This window comes from Lepidochelys kempii, chromosome 2, assembly GCF_965140285.1.
Source record: "Lepidochelys kempii isolate rLepKem1 chromosome 2, rLepKem1.hap1, whole genome shotgun sequence".
In the NCBI taxonomy this organism is placed as follows: domain Eukaryota; kingdom Metazoa; phylum Chordata; order Testudines; family Cheloniidae; genus Lepidochelys; species Lepidochelys kempii.
The window spans coordinates 232,889,931-232,910,668 of NC_136381.1; the positions used below are offsets into that span (position 1 = coordinate 232,889,931).

The window sequence follows — 20,738 nt, forward strand, 5'->3', positions numbered from 1 at the left end:
TTTGGATGGGCTATTAGCAGCAGGAGAGTGAGTTTGTGGGGGGCGGGGGGGGGCAGAGGGTGAGAAAACCTGGATTTGTGCTGGAAATGGCCCAACTTGATTATCATACACATTGTAAGGAGAGTGATCACTTTAGATAAGCTATTACCAGCAGGAGAGTGGGGTGGGAGGAGGTATTGTTTCATGGTCTCTGTGTATATAATGTCTTCTGCAGTTTCCACAGTATGCATCCGATAAAGTGAGCTGTAGCTCACGAAAGCTTATGCTCAGATAAATTGGTTAGTCTCTAAGGTGCCACAAGTACTCCTTTTCTTAATGATTAGGTATGAGTTCTATAATTAGATTTGACCAACCAATTATCAAGTGTAAATTCCCCAGGCATTATAACAGTCTTAACATGGAGTCACGTACAATCCCCTTGGGTACTCCGGTCGGTCTCTCTCCCAGATAAGCCTGTTTGCAATAGGTGATCCTTTACACCCAGAATCACAGCAATATTCAGGTTACTCCCAGTCCAAAAGGACCAGTCATTTACCCTAGGTCAATTGCACCTTCTATCTCACACCAAAGACAATACTTATAGCCAGTCCTATAATAAACTATCTAAAGATTTATTAAATAGGAAAAGGAAACAGTTATTTGTAAGGTAAAGCAGGTAAATGTACATACACAAATGAGTTAATATCTTAATTTTCGAAAAGTAACAGAAGCATCTATAAGAAGAAAGCTCTATATGTCCTTTAAGGATAATCTAAGCTAAGCAGCTGGGGATCCCTTGCTTATTGTTAGAAAACCTTGTCCCCCAGAGTCCAAGCAACATAGAGATACAGTTCCTTCTTGTTAGGGGTTTTTTATTCCTTTCCCCTTGTGTGCTCTGAGCAGTGCACGCAGCTGTTGGAAGGAATCCACTTGCATGACTCATCTTTGTGGCAGGGGGAGAGCAGAGAAGAGCAACAAAGTCTTTTGTTCTCTTTATTGTTCCGCACCAGTCATGCTGGTGTCAATGGATCTTCCTCGTTGGCCAGAACTTACCACCTTCTTTTGGAGACCAGCACTTTAATGTCTCCCTCCTCTCTGGTGATTTACATAGTCACAGAGCCTTACAATACAAATGCTTAAATATTATCTTACAATGTGGGATACAGATGCTATAAGTGAGATTAAAGCATGCAGCAACTCACAAGCATTCAATGAAGCCTAAACACATTCTTATATAACCCTAATACCTATCTTAACAATACTAACAGACAGGGGAGCCAGACTGATTCCAGCCATGTAATTGTCAGTGTTCAGTTGACACATGGCGACTTTGGCATCAGCTGGCATCTGGTCTGCCAGCATCACACACAAATTTGCCTTATAAGCACATGATGTCGTGGTATTTTTACAAATCCAGCTCACAGAGTACTAGAATTGCAAGAGGAAATCTCCAGGTTTGGCAAAGCGTTCTGATTAAAAATAAAACTATTACAACTAAGAACTCCAGGATCTAGGTGTGGACTCTAATGTACAGAAAGATAGAAAAGATAAATACAAAATACAAATGGGCAACTACTTCAGTAAAATACTTGGGAACATACATTTCTGATAGACCACAAGGTTGATGCAATATTAATTATACTCCTTTGATTAAGAAAACCAAATGAAATTAATAGGCAGCAGGTTTAAAAGAAACAAAGTATTTTTTCACACAATGCACAGTCAGTCTGTGGAACTCTTTGCCAGAGGCCAAGACTATAACAGGATTCAAAAAAGAACTAGATAAATTCATAGAGGATAGGTCCATCAGTGGCTATTAGCCAAGATGGGCAGGGATGGTGTTCCTAGGCTCTGTTTGCCAGAAGCTGGGAATTGGCGACAGGGGATGGATCACTTGATGATGACCTGTTTTGTTCATTCTGTTCATTCCTGGCATTGGCCACTGTTGGAAGACAGGATACTGGGCTAGATGGACCTTTGGTCTGATCCAGTATGGCCGTTCTTATGTTCTTAAAACAGATCTGGAAAATTGGTCAAAATATGACATTTCATGATTAGACAAAGTTGTGGCTGTTAAAATGAATCTTACCCTAAATTAATTTCCTTTTCCAAACACTCCTGGTTTTAGACCCAGGAAATCTCTTAGATCAATGGCAATATAAAATAAACAAATTAATTTGGGGAAATAAGAAACCTCGGATTAAGAAATCTACTTTTCAAATGCCATGGAGGAAATGCAACATAATACCATGGAATGAGATTCTCTCTCACAAAATCAGATGAGAATAGACTTTATACTGTCCCAAGTGTAGTTCAGCCATATTCTTTCATTGCAAGTAGGTCTGTTCCAGGCTTAATAATTTCTGCTGCTATAATCAACAAATCTGTTGTGCAATGATGGGACTCCACAGCAATTTACACCCTCACTCTACCTGCTAAACATTGCCAGTGTTGATACTGGATATGTGAGGGACTTGGAAATAGTAAACACCTTCCCCATAATTATTCAAAAGTGGATACTTATCCTCTGATTTTCAGTTCTCACTGAGACCTGGAAAATCCAGCTCATTACCTTCCTTAAATGTCTCAACCTGACATTCAACAAGGGCAAAAATAGGTCATCTTCTCCTGTGGAAGGGGCAAAGTGAATCTCTGCTGCCCTGAGAGCAGCCAAGGAAATAATTCTCATTCAAACAGTGACAATTCCTTCTTTACTCTCCTCCTTCTCAGGGGGGTGGGTTTTTCCTATATACCTGGCTCAGCTCTGCAGGTTGGTAAGTGAAGGGGACAGAGCCAAGGGCCACCTGTTTGGAGGCAGAAGTAGCAGCTCTGCAGAGCCCGCTGTCTCCCACACATAATGAGCAGCAATCTGAGCAGACCAGGTAGGATTAAGAGTGTTGGGCTTTTATGCTGTTTTATGACAGTGATATGACTTGCTACAATCTAGCCCCAAGGAAGCACCCACATTTTACAAACTAAGGCTCATCTTCAAGTGCAGAGGAAACTGATAAACAAGTCCATCCTACTGGATCAAACCACAACCAGCAGCAATTCAGTCTTCCTCCCTGATTACCAAAAAAGCCTTCCCACACCTAAAACCCTGCAATAAGTACCTGCAAGCTGGATGTTCTATTGATGCTATTGTCAACAGGAATGTAATGATTTTACTTGGTAAATGTTTATGACTGTAAATATTAAGTTGTACCCCATATAGTGATAATGTGCTTCCTATTACTATACTTAGGTCTATGTGCATGGGTTAGTAATGTTAAATTTGTTTCCTTTTAGGTTAGTTTACTTGAGCAATTATGATAAAACATTTGTATACAAACAAAATAAGTTTAATAAATGGGTTATGAAAAAAGCATTAAACAAAGGTATAGTAGCAGTTATCACTGGGAGACAGAGCGCAATACCTCCTATTTAATAATCTCCATTTTGTTTCATTTATTTAAAAATGCATCAAGACTCAAGCTGCAAAGTGAAGCACTGTACATCTGTCTCTACTACACTGAAGCAGAAAGTATGGCAATACCAATAATTCACACAAAATGTGCCACTGAACAATTGGCATCTGCAAGGAACCCAATCATCCTTGATGTTGTTTTCTTCCATAAAGTCTGTTTTTTCCCCTGATTTACTTATTTATTTGCCCAGAGTCATCTGTGAGAACACTACAGCACATTAGTCTGGAACTGAAGACAGGCTGGAAGATTCAAAGGCTAAAAAATTTTTCTTCCCAGATAGCAGCTGTACTTTATAACTCTAGGCTTATATCTGTGAACATTACTGATAGAAAACACTGACCAGTGCTGAAATATAATGCCATTATATTCACTAACTCAGAAGTAATATCCAGTTATCATATTGCAGAAACAGAGAAACTCTGTGTAAGGCTGGAGTTTCATTATTCAGCAGGATATTAAAATCCTGTTATCAAAGTTGTCAACATTTTGATAACTAATGTGGTTCTGAAAATGTTGGCTTCTCAGAACATATCTTTAAAAATCACTTTAATGTAGTACGATCTCTCCTGCTAACTGCTAATATTGATTAGTAGCCAACTAGATTAATCAACAGCACAGATGGAAAAAATTCAGAGGGAAAATACAAAATAGTAGATTGTGTGCAGTGTTGTTGCAGCTGTGTTGATCCCAGGATATTAGAGAGACTACATGGGTGAGGGAAAATCTTTTATTTCCTGATCGTGAAAAAGACAAGCTTTTGAGCTACAGAGAACTCTTCTTCAGGTTTCTGAAAGGTACTGAGAGTGTCACAGCTAAATACAAGGTGAAACTGATTGTTTAGCATAGGTAGTTAACATATTTGGGGGGAGGGATATGTCCGTGGTTTGAGCATTGGCCTGCTAAACCCAGGGTTGTGAGTTCAATCCTTGAGGGGGCCATTTAAGGATCTGGGGCAAAAATTGGGGATTGGTCCTGCTTCAAGCAGGTGGTTGGACTAGATGACCTCCTGAGGTCCCTTCCAACCTTAACCTTCTATGATATTTTAAGGGACTATTCAAGCTGAAGTGACCTGTTAACACCCCTACAGTCATAGGACAAAACCACAGTCTGTCAAGTGGATGAAAATATCAAAGCAGCACTAGACCCTGCCACAATAATAGCTGCAAAACCTGAAGACATATCTCCACTGCTTCAGTGGTCAATACCCCACCCCAACACAATTTTCAAGATCCATGGGTCCTATACATTCCTATCACAACATGTGATGTACCTCATCCAGTGCACTAAATGCCCCAACAACAACTATGTGGGTGAAACCAGACAATCATTACATTCTTGAATGAACTTACACAAGAAAAAGATAAGACGAAAACACCATATCACTTGTGGGCAAACACTTTTTACAAAATGATCACTCCATAGCTGATCTCTCAGTGCTCATCCTCAAAGGAAACCTGAACAACCCCTTCAGAAGACAAGCCTAGAGCTCAAATTCATATCTTTGCTAGACACTAAAGGTCATGTTCTTTATTAAGATATTGGATTTATGCTTTATTACAACAATCTGTAACCCACCTACCCCTCTTTTTGTCCTATGACTGCAGGATGTTAATGGACCACTTTTTCTTGAATGGTCCCTGTGACACTAAGCACCCTGTATTCACGCCCTACACACTATTGTAATAACCTTTGTACACAATATGTCTTGTGAGATATCATTTGAAAACTAATAACTCATTGATCATTAATATTCTTGTATGATGTATGTATGCTGTGGGTATTATGTGTTATGAATATACACCACAATTATTACTCAAGTGTGTTTAAACCAAGCATGTCAGGAGCAGTTGGTAAACAGATCTGCCTTAAAAAAAAGGGATGTGTAATTGATTCTCTGACCAGCCCAATCTTCAGACAAAGAGAATGAAGGTCCATTTTAATACATTAGGTAAACAAATCTATTAAGCTAACAAGTCTGGGAAGAAAAAGCATGGAGCTTCCTCTACCACCACACTACATGTCACCTTCCTCAGCTTGAATAAATTTTACTTTGACAGGGGGGCCAAGCCTCAAATGATAATATGTTATACACCATATTCCTGTATTATAGGAATGTATATAATGCAGGGCCAGCTTTCCAATTAGGCACAGTAGTCACTTGCCTAGGGGCGCTGGCGTTCTAGGGGCACCTTACTTTTCTAAAACTGTGTGCAACACGAAGGTGTTGGAGAGAGAGCTTTGGAGTCTTTGACCATGGGATGTTGTTCCAGAAAGAAGGATTGCTAGAAAGAGATGGGATCCACATAATGAAGAGAGGGAAGAGCATCTTCGCAGGTAGGTTTGCTAACCTAGTGAGGAGGGCTTTAAACTAGGTTTTCCAAAGGATGGATACCTAAGCCCTGAGGTAAGTGGGGAAGTGGGATACCAGTGGGAAACACAAGGAGGAGGGTGCAACAGGGGAGGCCATCTGATTCATACTGAGAAAGTAGGGCAATCGGCTAGTTATCTTAGGTGCCTGTACACAAACACAAGAATCCTGGGAAACAAGCAGGAAGAATGGGAAGCCCTGGCAGAGTCAAGGAACTATGATGTGATTGGAATAACAGAGACATGGTGGGGTAACTCACATGACTGGAGCACTGTCATGGATGGGTATAAACTGTTCAGGAAGGACATGCGGGGGAGAAAAGGTGGGGGAGTTGCACTGTATGGAAGACAGCAGTATGATTGCTCTGAGCTCCAGTATGAAACTAGAGAAAAACCTGTTGAGAGTCTTTGGGTTAAGTTTAGAAGTGAGAGCAACAAGGGTGATGTCATGGTGGGCCTCTGCTATAGACCACCAGAACAGAAGGATGAGGGAGATGAGGCTTTCTTCAGACAACTAACAGAAGTTTCCAAATCACAGGATCTGGTTCTCATGGGGACTTCAATCACCCTGACATCTGCTGGGAGAGCAATACAGCAGTGCACAGACAATCCAGGAAGTTTTTGGAGAGTGCTGGGGCCAATTTCCTGGTGCAAATGCTGGAGGAACCAACTAGGAGCTGTGCTCCTCTTGACCAGCTGCTCACAAACAGGGAAGAATTGGTAGGGGAAGTAGAAGTGGGTGGCAACCTGGGTAGCAGTGACCCTGAGGTGATCGAGTTCAGGATCCTGACAAAAGGAAGAAAGGAGAGCAGCAGAATACAAACCCTGGACTTCAGAAAAGCAGACTTTGACAACCTCAGGGAACTGATGGGCAGGATCCCCTGGGAGAATAACATGAGGGGGAAAGGAGTCCAGGAGAGCTGGCTGTATTTTAAAGAAGACTTACTGAGGGCGCAGGAACAAACCATCCCAATGTGCAGAAAGAATAGCAAATATGGCAGGCGACCAGCTTGGCTTAAAAGTGAAATCTTCGGTGAGCTTAAACACAAAAAGGAAGCTTACAAGAAGTTGAAACTTGGTCAGATAACTAGGGAGGAGTATAAAAATATTGCTCGAGCATGCAGAAATGTAATCAGGAAGGCCAAAGCACAACTGGAGTTACAGCTAGCAAGGGATGTGAAGGGTAATAAGAAGGGTTCCTACAGGTATGTTAGCAACAAGAAGAAGATCAGGGAAAGTGCGAGACCCTTACTGAATGGGGGAGGCAACGTAGTGACAGAGGATGTGCAAAAAGCTGAAGTACTCAATGCTTTTTTTGCTTCGGTCTTCACAGACAAGGTCAGCTTCCAGACTGCTGCACTGGGCAGCACAGTATGGGGAGGAGGTGAGCAGCCCTCAGTGGTGAAAGAACAGGGTAAGGACTATTTAGAAAAGCTGGATGAGCACAAGTCCATGGGGCCGGATGCAGTGCATCGAGGGAGTTGACTGATGTGACTGCAGAGCCATTGTCCATTATCTTCAAAAACTCGCGGCAATCAGGGGAGGTCCCAGATGATTGGAAAAAGGCAAATACAGTACCCATCTTTTAAAAAGGGAAGAAGGAGAATCCAGAGAACTACAGACTGGTCAGCCTCACCTCTGTCCCTGGGAAAATCATGTAGCAGGTCCTCAAGGAATCAATTTTGAAGCACTTCGAGGAGAGGAAGGTGATCTGGAACAGTCAACAGGGATTCACCAAAAGCAGGTCATGCCTGACTAACCTGATTGTCTTCTGTGATGAGATAACTGGCTCCATGGATATGAGGAAAGTGGTGGACATGATATACCTTGACTTTAGCAAAGCTTTTGGTATGGATTCCCACAGTGTTCTTGCTAGCAAGTTAAAGAAGTATGTATTGGATTAATGGACTATAAAATGGATAGAAAGCTGGCTAGATCATCAGGGTCAATGGGTAGTGATCAACGGCTCGATGTCTAGTTGGCAGCTGGTATCAAGCGGAGTGCCCCAGGGGTTGGTCCTGGGGCTGGTTTTGTTCAACATCTTTCTTAATAATCTGGATGATGGAATGGATTGCATCCTCAGCATGTTCGCTGATGACACTAAACTGGGGGGAGAGGTAGATACACTGGAGCATAGGGATAGGGTCTAGAGTGACCTAGACAAATTGGAGGATTGAGCCAAAAGAAATCTGATCAGGTTTAACAAGGACAAGTGCAGAGTCCTGCATTTAGGATGGAAGAATCCCATGCACTGCTACAGGCTAGGGACCGACTGACTAAGCAGAGGGTCTGCAGAAAAGGACCTGGGGGTTACAGTGGACAAAAAGCTGGATATGATTCAACAGCGTGCCCTTGTTACCAAGAAGGCGAATGGTATATTGGGCTGTATTAGTTGGAGCATTGCCAGCAGATTGAGGGAAGTGATTATTCCCCTCTATTCAGCACTGATGAGGCCACATCTGGAGTATTGCATCCAGTGTGGGCCCCCCGCTACAGAAAGGATGTGCGCAAATTGGAGTCCAGCAGAGAGCAACAAAAATGATCAGGGGGTTGGAGTATGTAATTTATGGGAGAGGCTGAGGGAACTGGGATTATTTAGTCTGCAGAAGAGAAGAGTGAGGAGGGATTTGATAGCAGCCTTCAACTACCTGAAGTGGGGTTCCAAAGAGGATGGAGTTAGACTGTTCTCAGTGGTGGCAGATGACAGAACAAGGAGCAATGGTCTCAGGTTGCAGTGGGGGAGGTCTAGGTTGGATATTAGGAAAAACTATTTCACTAGGAGGGTGGTGAAGCACTGGAATGGGTTACTTAGGGAGGTGGTGAAATCTCCATCCTTAGAGGCTTTTAAGGCCCCTCTTGACAAAGCCCTGACTGGGATGATTTATTTGGGGTTGGTCCTGGTTTGAGCAGGGGGTTGAACTAGATGACCTCCTGAGGTCTCTTCCAACTCTAATCTTCTAGGATTCTAAAGAGATATCTCCCTATTAGGCACATGGGTAACACCAGGGGTCAAAAACATTCAGCATGCGGCCCAGCAAGGTAATCTGCTGGCAGGCCGCAAGACATTTTGTTTATGTTGACCATCCTCAGGCACAGCCTCTTGAAGCTCCCAGTGGCCATGGTTCACCATTCCCAGCCAATGGGAGCTGCAGGAAGCGGCAGCCAGTGCATCCCTGAGGCCCACGGCTTCCTGCAGCTCCCATTGGCCGGGACCAGCGAATCGTGGCCACTGGGAGCTGCAGGGGGCCGTGCATGTGGATGGTCAACTTCAGCAAAATGTCTCACTGCCCGCCAGCGGATTACCCTGATGGGCCATGTCCGAAGGTTGACGACCCCTGGGTTACACACTCACCTCTTGTGAACACCTCCTGTCAGCTGGGTGCAAACCTAAACTCTCTCTCTGCTCTCTATGCCCCCATCAGCTTTTGCCCTCATCAGGTGGGTCATCAGTGGCTCAGCCCTCCGGCAAAGTCACACATAGTCTAAATGCATGAAGGAACATCTTCCGGGGTAACACAGTCCATCAAATGGTTGGCCCTCTCCAGTGTCTCCATCTCCATCTCTGAGCCTGTTTAAATTCTAGCCCCCAAAAGACTAGAGTGAGTCTTATCCCCTTCTTTGGACTTAGGACACTTCCCCAGTGGGGGAACCTGGACCTATACAGCACTCCAAGTCCCAACCCAGGGACCAGACAAATAGCAGCCACATGCTGCTTTCTTTAATAGTTGCTGCTGCTTCATTCCCCAGGCTGCTTCCCACTCTGTCCCATCACCTCCTTGGGGTCTCTGTTGGTTCTCAGTTTGAGCAGGATCACTCTGAGGCCTTCTTGCCTGGATAGTTTCTCTGTCCTGATTTCTTCCCTCAGGCCTCTTTGCCTGCAGAGCTTGTAACTGTCTCTCTCCCAGGTTTCAGAGTAACAGCCGTGTTAGTCTGTATTCGCAAAAAGAAAAGGAGTACTTGTGGCACCTTAGAGACTAACCAATTTATTTGAGCATAAGCTTTCGTGAAGTGAGCTGTAGCTCACGAAAGCTTATGCTCAAATAAATTGGTTAGTCTCTAAGGTGCCACAAGTACTCCTTTTCTTTTTGTCTCTCTCCCAGGCTCTCTTGCCTGGAGAGCTTCACAGTCCTATCCCCGCTTGAGCAGGGTTTCCCCACAGTCTCTTTCCCTGTGGAGTTTCACAGCCTTCTAGTCCTTCTTCACCCTTCTGGTCCCAGCCAGCAAGCGGTCTGCTCAGCTCCTTTTAACGGAGCCTGCTGCACTCTGATTGACTGCTTCCCTGCAAGTTTTCTAGGCAGCTCAGGAAGACCCACCTTCACTGCTCCGTTTCTGGGGTGGGGTGGGGTGTGGTAGGACCGCGAGGCCTCCAGCAGGGGCCTCAAAGGGCCCAGTACACTCCATCACAATGATCTATATGAAAAAAAACTTTTTTTAAATGGCATAATTTGAATTGCCTGACTACAGTGACTGAAGCTAGGGAAAGACGGACAATTTAAAATCTGATATCAATGATTGAGCTTCACATTCTCCTCCCTCGCCTTATTTCCCGTTTTCTTTTCTTGTATCTTTTCCCCTATCTCTATGTATTTTGTGTGTACTGAGGATGAAAAAAAGAGGAAACATCAATTTGTAATACAAAATGTATGAGGTTCAGATCCAGATATGGGGACAGTCCTGCTTGACAGGCACATGAATAACTTTACTCTCATGAAAGCTTCCATTTACTTCAGTGGGACATCTCACAAGCATAAAGTTACACACATACATAAATGTTTGCAGAATTGGGCCTCCGGATCTACTGGGGAAGACTGGCTGGGTCACAGACCAGGACACTGCAGAAATGAAAGAGTACAATTCAAATTTTCTCAGGACATTTTCCAGACAGGGCAGGATGCTACCAATATTCCAGGCTTTCTGCCAAGCAACACGCTTTCTTTGGTGTTAGCTGTACCATTCTTCCATTCAATGGATGGACTGTGTAAATGCAGAAGATGAAGACTATGCAGTATTATTTTCATATTTTCAGATGTACACTTTTGAACTTATGAATAAAAATACATATCCGAAATTATTTACATCATCTCTATAATGCACCAGATAACAAAATCACCATGAAGAGGCAAGTCGTTTGGGGCTCCTCACTCAACTTTTGCTAAAGAAATATCAGCAAATCTATTATGGACAGTATTTTAGATCTTGGTCCCTGTAGGAAGACATTTTTTAACCTATTTTTGTTCGTGTTTTTTAAATAAAATATTTTTAAAATAAAATAAAATACATACAATAAGTTGCTAGTGGAAGAACTTTTTCGATGAAGTTCTCCAGTTCTTTAAAATTGTCAGTCTTTTAGGTTCATGTGAGAGAATTCATTTCAACCAATTTGTCCCTCTTTACCAAGCATGGAATTTGGATTCCCAGTAACTTACTGGCTGTTAATGCAGAACAGATACCACAGATGAAGGCAACCGATCTGGAGAAACAAGCCCTTATTTGAGAGTCAGCCTAAACTTAATTCTAATACTGACTCTGCGACTCAGTCACTATGTGGCCTTGGGAAAGTCATTTCACCTTTCTGTCTGATATTGTCTATTGTTAAACAAGAGTAATACAATTTTACAACCTCACAGGGATGTTGTAAAAATTAAGTAATTAAATGGATGTACAGTGCTAGGAATGTACAAAAGTATTAAGTATTATCATAATCAGAATGGCCAATTTTACATAAAACAGTCAACATCCACCATGTTCATGCTTAAATTACCTGACAATCAGATGAATGCAGTTTACATTAACAGTGTAAATTTTAACAGTAAAACTGTGGATTTTAAACTTTTATAACAATTCTATAGTAATTAGCCTGACATATTCCTCACACTGTAGTTCCCCCACAAGATTTGCCACAACACACCACTGTGCTATTAGGATTGCATGCTAGTCTGTGCATAGTTAGCAGAGAGAGGGGATTGTAATAGCAATATTGTTACCGTACTTTATAACATACACTGTTGTGTTTCTCCAGTGTGTTATTCCCTTGCAAAAGGAAAGCTTTCATTTGATGAATCACAGTGACAGCATTAAACATCTTTTTTATTACTACAGACTGATCAAGCAGAACATCAGAGTCACAGAGCTGCAACATTGAGGTGACAGCTTCAAAGTGATTTTATTTTCCAACAGTTGCAACAGTTATTGTGACTGTTGAAGTTTTAATTATGCTGCTCCTGGTCCTTTCTTGCTTTACAGCTTACTCTGCAGTGTGGAAAGCTAATGTTTTCTGGACCATCCTATGGTACTGCTTGCAGCCAATTAGCTGAAAATAAATTGATGATTATTATTTTATCATGTCTTGACTAGTGTGGCAATTATTGCACTTCAGGAGCCATCTCCATTTATTATAGAACAGGGTGCAACAAGGCGGAACTCCAGGAACAACGGGCCATGAAAGGCCTCCCTGTCATTCCAAGATTATTAATATTCTGGCCACAAGTCAGCAGCATCAATTAGCAAGGTAGGGAAAGGAGGCTGAGTAACAAACTTTGGACATTTTTTTATGTCTGCTACAATATGAGGAGCCAGATCCTGAAGCTCCCTGAACTTCAATGGGAGTCTGCCCACATGGGTCCAGTTACGGGATCTGGACCTATACTGTTTGATCACATCTCGTCAATAATGACTCATATTGTTGGGTTAATTCTGTTGACTGGTGCTGCTCCTTAACCTGCACTGGCTTAACTACCTAACTAGTAGTTCTGGTACCTGGAAAAAAAAATGTGTGATTTCTTCCACAGTCATTGAAAGTGGATTTGATGTCACATCATTTATGTTCAAGCTGGTGTTTTCCCCCTCCCTATCTCTTTGAATATCTCTTGGAATCTTGCCTTCTGACCAGAAGGTTTTTTCTGTGATGTGTTATGCTATATATACTATGCATCTGGCCCTTGTGACAGCCTCCCAAACATTTCAGGGCTCGAGTTTGCGCTTCAGAGTGGTTTAAAAAAAATTGTTCTCCCTTACATTTGTTAGATCATTTAGCTCCTATCCTAACGCCAACCAAGGCAAGCCAACAGAACCATGCTTGACACAGGATAAAGATCTGCCTCAAATACGCAGGGTCACAATGCTGGAGCATCCACAGCAGAATGTAATACTTGGTGCCATTCATAGAAAGGAGACAGTGATGTTCATTCTGGTCAAACTCACCCGTCTATGTCAGATGACTGTCAGCATGGCAAATTTAAGATGTGTAAGAATTATCAGTAGATGTTTTGAGTTGATAAATGCATCTACAATTCATTTGTTATGCCCTTTAGAAACTATCTGGCCTATGGGATTGAGACTTTGAAGAATATTTTCTTTCTTTTTCCTGTCCTGCCTCTCACCAAAACTGAGTGAGGTATCTCTGAATTATAATACCAAATGATTGTATATTGTGCATCCAACTTAAAATACCAAATGATTGTATATTGTGCATCCAACTAAGTGGCACATTTACTAATAATTTCTCACAACTTGCCCAGCTCTAATGAGGATCCATATTGGTTCCAGGACTATGCAATGAGTTTAATCATTTACATTTCAGATGTAAAATCTACCAAGGAATCTTGGTAATTTTATTAAATCTGCAATGTCTCTGACCTCCTCACCTGGGCCTCTTGAGGGACTCTGTATATGCCATGTTAATTTTGCATTTCCTCAAATGTATTTAAATGTATGCACTTTCAAGTGGTCACAGCTTAACTGAAAGAAACTAATAAATGATTCATAAATACATGGCATTTATTTTCTAGGGTGAGGTGGAGGTGAGCCTAATATGCTTTAAAATGAAGTTGCTCGCTCTTTTTTCCTTTGTCTCTTAACACTGCTTTTAAATGCCTACAGACACAGGTGTTCTAATAGACCAGGACCAATAAAAACATACAGATCATAGTGTCAGACTGAACATGACAAGTTTAGACTTAGCTAGTGACCCTTCATCAACAATAAAAGCATTTCAGGTGAATACAGGTTTGCCCAGGACGAAAAGCAGCCACCTACCATGGTCATTAGTATTTGACGTTTTGGACTTTCCCTCCTCAAAATGCAAGTAACTAGTAAATGTATTAATCACATATTCACAAGCAGAATGATTGCTCAATGAGTAGCCATGGTATATTAGCACAGCATGTAATTAAGAAAAGGTTTTACCACCATACAGGTTTGAATAGAAAACAGTTTCCTAACACTCAAGAGATTTAAGCATACACAAGTATTTGGACTGATAGTAGATTTAGAGGAATGCAAAGGCTTTATTGAATATGTTGACATGAAAAGAATAACTTCATTTTTAAAGTCTCAGTCTCTTTATCAATGGGTTAGAGAATCAAAAGAGAGAGGAAACAACGCAAATGGCTGTAAGATTTTTATGTGAGATAAATATTGAAAATACTAGGACATTTCTGACTCGAACAGAGTTGCAGCCATGTTTTGTCATAAGGACCATGCTCCTTTATTGCTAATTGGTTATGTTTGCAGGAGAATTTTAATATGGGCTCCTGTCTTCAGGCTTTTGCCTTATGCTTCCATCCCCCTCATCCATGATCTTTTCTTTGATGATTACCATGATGTTCCAAGTTTCCAGCTGAGAAAGTAAAATGTGTATAATCACCACAAAGTCATCATCTCTGAGATTTAGTACAACAGCTGGAAATGACAAGAACTGTGACCAGCACAAACCTACCTGTCAATTCCTGAAGACAAAGAAGCTAATTCCCTTTGGGGGTGGATTTGGCCCAAAGTGCCTTACTTTATTGTGTTTATATCTTGACTGGCTCAGACAACATGAGTCTAATACTAGCTTCTGAACCCAGATCTTGAAAGCACTTCACCACTGAGAAATTGTTACACTGTGGCGGTTCAATACAAGAGAGGACACGGCTTTAGGCAAGCAAGCAGGCTGGCCTGCTGACGGGATTGCCCCTGTCAGCTTTTCCACCTCTCTTTTATTTCTCTCCCCCCTGTGCATTACAAACTCCAACTGCAAAAGGCATCAACAAAGGAAATAATATGACTTTGATTAATATTCTTATTTACCAGCCTCTATCTACTACAATCTTTGTTCTCAGGCCTTGAGCCTAGGCCAAGGAAGCTTCCCACGGTTGATGTCCTTATTTTGACTTCCCAAATGGTCCATGTTCCCATGGTCCATGTCCTTGGACAGAGCAGAGCAATGTGTGCATCGCTCCTACACAACAGTCAGGGTGTGCCCTGACTGTTTCCAGGTGCATGAACACTACATAGAATCATAGAATATCAGGGTTGGAAGGGACCCCAGAAGGTCATCTAGTCCAACCCCCTGCTCAAAGCAGGACCAATTCCCAGTTAAATCATCCCAGCCAGGGCTTTGTCAAGCCTGACCTTAAAAACCTCTAAGGAAGGAGATTCTACCACCTCCCTAGGTAACGCATTCCAGTGTTTCACCACCCTCTTAGTGAAAAAGTTTTTCCTAATATCCAATCTAAACCTCCCCCACTGCAACTTGAACTCTTCATTACACTATTTTTAAACAGGACCTTAGTGTAATTCCATTGATTTCACCAGGTTTATACCAGGGGGTTAAAGTTAATTGTCTGCAAGTTTCCCATACAGAAGGCTCACACCTACAGTATAAATAAATATGCAATGAGAAACATGAATGAGAATTGTTATATGTTTCCTACAGTAGTCTGACAGCCTCACTCAAGATCCTAAAAAGTTAAAGATCGTTAGGCAAAAAGGCACTTACTGGAGTGATTTCCCATGAAGTTTCCCCTTCCAAAGATATCAAAGAGAAGTTGTTTTTCTTACAAAGGTCTCAATTTTGCTCCCCTTGAATGCACAGGGTGAAACCCTGATTCCACTGAAGTTGATGACAAAACTCCTATTGATTTCAATAGAGACAGAATTTCACCTATAGGAGTTGTGGCACTGACTGGAATGCCAGAAAAATCAAGCCCTGGACCACCTTGCATTTTAGGATTCTCCTCAATTCTTTATTTTTATTTTCCCTTTAAGCATGATTAAATTAAACAGACAATTTATATCCTCCCCATCACCACCTTCTTTGCTGGCATTTTGTAATTTGGAAATTCAGGGTTTTTTTTACTAATTCCAGTGAGTCCTAGCCTGTTTGGCTGATGCCAGGAATTGAACTGCCGTTTATTTACTGTAGTGTGGTTTGCATTACAATTGATATCTCTTATTTGCTAAGATCCGATCCACTGTGTTTAACTTTGAGGACCCAGAAAAAGTTGATTCAAATGTTATGGTTCTCTAGCAGGTTGTTTGGCTTTCAGGTAAGATAAATTCTAAGAAAAAGATTACTAATAAAAAGAAATTTAACTCTAGGGTTATATTGTTACATTAATATGATCTTTTGTTCAAGATTTCTTACAAGAATCAAAGTGGGTAAATCATACTTTGATTGTAAGTTCTGAGGCAGGGACTGTTCTTTTGTTTTATGTTCTGTGTTTGTACAGCGCCTATCCCAATGAGGTTCTAGTTCATGATTGGCACTCCTAGGTGTGACAGCAATACAAATAATAAATAACAACAATCATAATAGAGGGTTAGTTGAGAAATGTATATACTATCCAACAGAAGACAATAGGAAGACTCCAATAGACCTTGTAACAATGGAAATCTCAAACATTCTCAGCTAACTCTGATTTCCTTCCTTTGTCTCCCTTCTTCACTATGGAGACAAATGATTGCTTATTTCTATAAAGTGGACTTCTCAAAGATGCCTGAAATGCCTATTGAAAGATAATGAGACTTGTTCTCCTCAGTCACTTAGGTACATTTGAAAAGTCCCTTAATTATAATAATAAATAATAATAATACTTAGCTGTATAAGAGCAAAATATTATTTATTAATTGTTATTACCAGGAAGATTTTCAAAAGAACCTAAGTGATTGAGCTATGGACAGCATTTGACACACATAAAGTAAAACCAGGCATCTGCTCTTAGAAGCTTGTAATCTAATGAATTCATATCTGAGCATCTTCAGTTCTGCAGTCTAATATATTATAAGTCAAATAAATTGCCTTTAATATCTTCTGCCAACCTTGAGACTCCAACCCAAATGTTTTGTGACATTACTAAGGGTGAGCATGCTGCTCGAAGGGAAACTAGATTCAGGAAACTTAGAATGAAAGCATCTCCCAGTCACTATTTGCATGAAAACTGAGAGCTGAATCCAAAGATCACGCAAACTGATTTCTGTAAATTGCATTGTTTTAAGGTTTGTGGTAGATTGTGAATAGTGAGCTGTCTAAAGTCTCATCCACACTGGGGACATTTTGCAGTATTAGCAATGTTGGGGTCTTTAATGCAGCATCCCTACTGCATTACAGAAGAGCTTCCAACAGTGATAACACTGGTGAAACTGAACTGTTAACAGCTGCAGGAAATTTAGCATTACTATTATTTATTATTTGTGTCCTGGTGCGGCCTACAGAATTCAGCCAAGCTGGAGGCCCCATTGTGTTATGCATTGCATGTCCCCAAACGGACAGAGACTTTCTTTTACTAAGAACTTATGATCTAAAAAGAAAAGACAAATGCTGAGTGAAAAAAAGCATTATTGTCCGCATTTTATGGGTGAGGAACTGAGACATGCTGAGATTCAAGTCCCATAGAGGTCTACAGCAGTGTCAGGAACTGGGCCTAGATCTTCTGTGTCCTATACTAATGCCTTAACCACTAGACCATCCTTCTTCTGCGTCATGATTAGGTAGACAGAATAAAAAAGAATTAATACAGATAGTGTGGAACAGAAAGATAACTACATTTTAGTGACTTATCAATACTATAAGTCACACAAGAAAAGAGTGTAACCCACAGAAGCTGAAATTCTGAGTGAATAGTCCATCTCCTGTAACATCATAATGATTATAACATTATCTGAATTGGCTTACTCAGTAATTTAGAACTTCCTTCCATTTGTTGTTGTTGTTGTTGTTGTTATAATAAAGAAGCTAAACGGAAAACTGATAATCTACTAAAGAGGAAAATATAACAGCAGCATATCAAGACCTTCCCCAAAACTTCCATTGGCTGTGGCTTTCACTGTCTTTTCATTTACTGAGTCCTTCTAAATACCATTTTTAATTAAGTACCCTAAATCAGGAGCCAATTCATATTCTTGATTTAATTGTTTTAAAATTAAAAAGATAAAGCATTGAAAAGCTGAGGCAGAAGCAGTAATTTTATTTGAAATATGTTCCTTGCTCTCATCATCGGCCCTTCCTGGGCTTAATTTAGTGCTTCACTTGTTGTTCAAATTATATGAACTTTCTTTTCAAAACAGGCCAGCAGCAGAGACTGCACAGTGCAGAATAAAGCTGAAAGCAGTTACTGCTTAAAAATGTTCCCTTGCAGGAAGCACAGAGATGCTAATCCAAATTTACCTGAAATGTTCAGGTATGTCTACACTTAAAACACTACAGCTGCACCGACAGGAGTGGTTCTCAGTAGCTAGGTCAACATAATTCTTCCATCGACCTAGTACTCTCTGCACAAGGGCTTTGGTCAGTTTGCCACTCAGGTGTGGGGATTTTTCACGCCTCTGACTGATGTAGTTAAACCAACCTAATTTTCTAGCATAGACCAGACCTCGACATGCAACACACTGAGCTGGAAACTTCACAAGAACAGGCAGTTTCAGGAGATTTCCAGTGCTGGGTGGGATTTATTGTGAGAATGAAGCATCTGCATAGGCAGGTTATAGATACATTCATCTATTTCCCTAATTTATTGCACTGCAAAATCACCTCTAATTTGCTGCTTATTTTCATTCCTCTTGGGTACACCAGGCCACAAGTGTTTCCATCCTTCACCCTGTCACTGTCAGGGTCGAACCAGAGATGAGCCTCAGCTAATCACAGAACAGTAGCACAAGGTGAGGGGTGATGAGTCCTGGCTGGGGCTCCCTTTCCTCAGCACATCTAGGAACGATGCATTGAAGGCCCTTATGTCCAGGGTTCCAATCCCATGAAGCCCCACTCTCCTGCGGCCATTCAGGCTCCACTATTGTACTTGAGATTGAAGTAAGACTTGCTGGGTGGTAATTGCCATGAGCTTTTCTTTTCATGGCTTCATCACAGATACCGTATTTTCTTTTCTACATTTTTTATGGCACCTCCACAGTTTTCCATGAAATCTCAACAATAATTGCCAGGGGGTATTAAAATCCTTTGGTTTATTATTAGCACCCTAGGCTGCATGTCATCCAGACCAACTTTTCAAATGTTCCAAGTAGCCTCTTACCTGCTCTTACTAAATGCCTATTTCTACATAGTCTCGCTAACAAGAAGTTACAAACATATTTTTAGATTGTTTGTATTTTTCTCAAGTTTACTCCTACACAGGCAATAATTTATCTAAGTCTGAACATGCAGTTATGAGGCAACAGCCCAGCTAGGAACCAATGCAAGTGCTGGGTTTCTCCCTTGTACGCAGTATAGTTGTAGCCATGTCGATACCAGGATATTAGAGAGTGTGATGGGGCATCTGCCCCACACTGGTGGAGAAAGGGTTAAAAGCAGCTGAGGAGAGTGTGCAGCAGACAGCTAATCAGAGAGGGGCTGCAATGAGCAGCCAATCAGGGTAGAGCAGGCACATATATAAAGAGAGCTGCGGGGGGGGGGGGGGGGTGGAACAGTTCCCTTTTGGGAGTCCAGGCAGAAAGGACTGGGTTCCTGAAGGGCTGAGGGAACTGCCAGCACCCTGGACAGAGCAGTGCTAGGTCAGGGGAGCGAGAGGGAGCTCCAGCCTGACTGACTGCAAAACTGAAGCCTGATATGGGGGCAGAGAAGGTACTAGGGCTATGGGGAAGTGGCCCAGGTAAATGGATGGTGGGGGTTGAAGGAGAGAGTCTCTGGGTTGGGACCTAGACTAGTGTGTGGGCCCAGCCTCCCTCCCACCCTGTACTTCCACTTGCCATTGAGGGGAGTGGCCAGTAAAGGGCTGCAGTTTGCCACTGAGGCAAGTGGCTAGAACCTTGGGCTGCAGTCAGTCATGGAGGTGAGTGGCTGGACCGAGGCCCTCTGTTTCCTGGAGATGGGTAGGGGAGAACAGAATGGGGCATGGCTGGAGGGTGGTGTCCTGAAGAGGATGCTGCGATCCTTGAGGTGACATGGGTCCACAGCAGAAGTGACGGTGGTGAGAGACACCACCAGAGGAGGATGTCCTGTGAAAAGACAGAGCTAAATCCCAGAACAGCCAGCAGGAGGTGCCACAATGGTGAGTCCTGCCCCATTACAGAGAGACAGGATGGGTGAGGTAATATCTTTTATTGGACTTCTGTCTCTCACCAGTAGAAGTTAGTCCAATAAAAGATAATAGCTCACCCACCTGGTTTCTCCCTTGTATTTGTAAATGTAATTAAGATGAGAACAAATAGTAGAATAAAAGATTTGAGAATTAGAGTTTAGGCAAGACTTTCCTTTTGTACATAGTTTAATCGCTCATAACATATTATAGAAATGGTTTGGGTTTTTTAAACCATCAGTGCTAGGAAGGCCAGATAGATATTACAGTCTCAGTACTTACCTCACCATAATCTTCGTTTAAACACTAGTCACCTGCTGTGTAAACCCGGGTTAAAAGTGTTTTATGCAATATACTGTCCAGTCCCATAGGGCCTGCACTAAGAGCATAAAAGCCTTTTCAGTTTATATTATTTACAGTGTATGATCAAGACTACTTAATGCAGGCAGAATTTATGGTCCATGAAGCAAAGGATTCTATCATTCAAGCAGTTCCTTGGTTTCATCGTCTGGTATCTTGTCTGCCTCCAATGCTACAGTCGTTCAAGTTTGCTGTTCAAGTTTTGCTGGCAAGACCTTGAAGCACGCAAGGAGAGATTATTTTTTGCCAGTCTCTGGTCTGCCATTGTCAGGTCTGC

At 41.8% G+C, this 20,738-nt stretch overlaps 1 protein-coding gene across 1 annotated transcript in view; it reads right to left on the reverse strand.

The window, feature by feature from the left end:
• Positions 1-640: 640 nt before the first annotated feature.
• NEBL (nebulette) overlaps positions 641-20,738 on the reverse strand; it is a 455,293-nt gene continuing 435,195 nt past the window's right edge. The window contains exon 10 of the mRNA XM_078851827.1: positions 641-2,000. Coding sequence (XP_078707953.1) covers positions 1,982-2,000 — 19 coding nt within the window. The 3' untranslated portion in view covers positions 641-1,981. The remainder of the gene's footprint in view (positions 2,001-20,738) is intronic.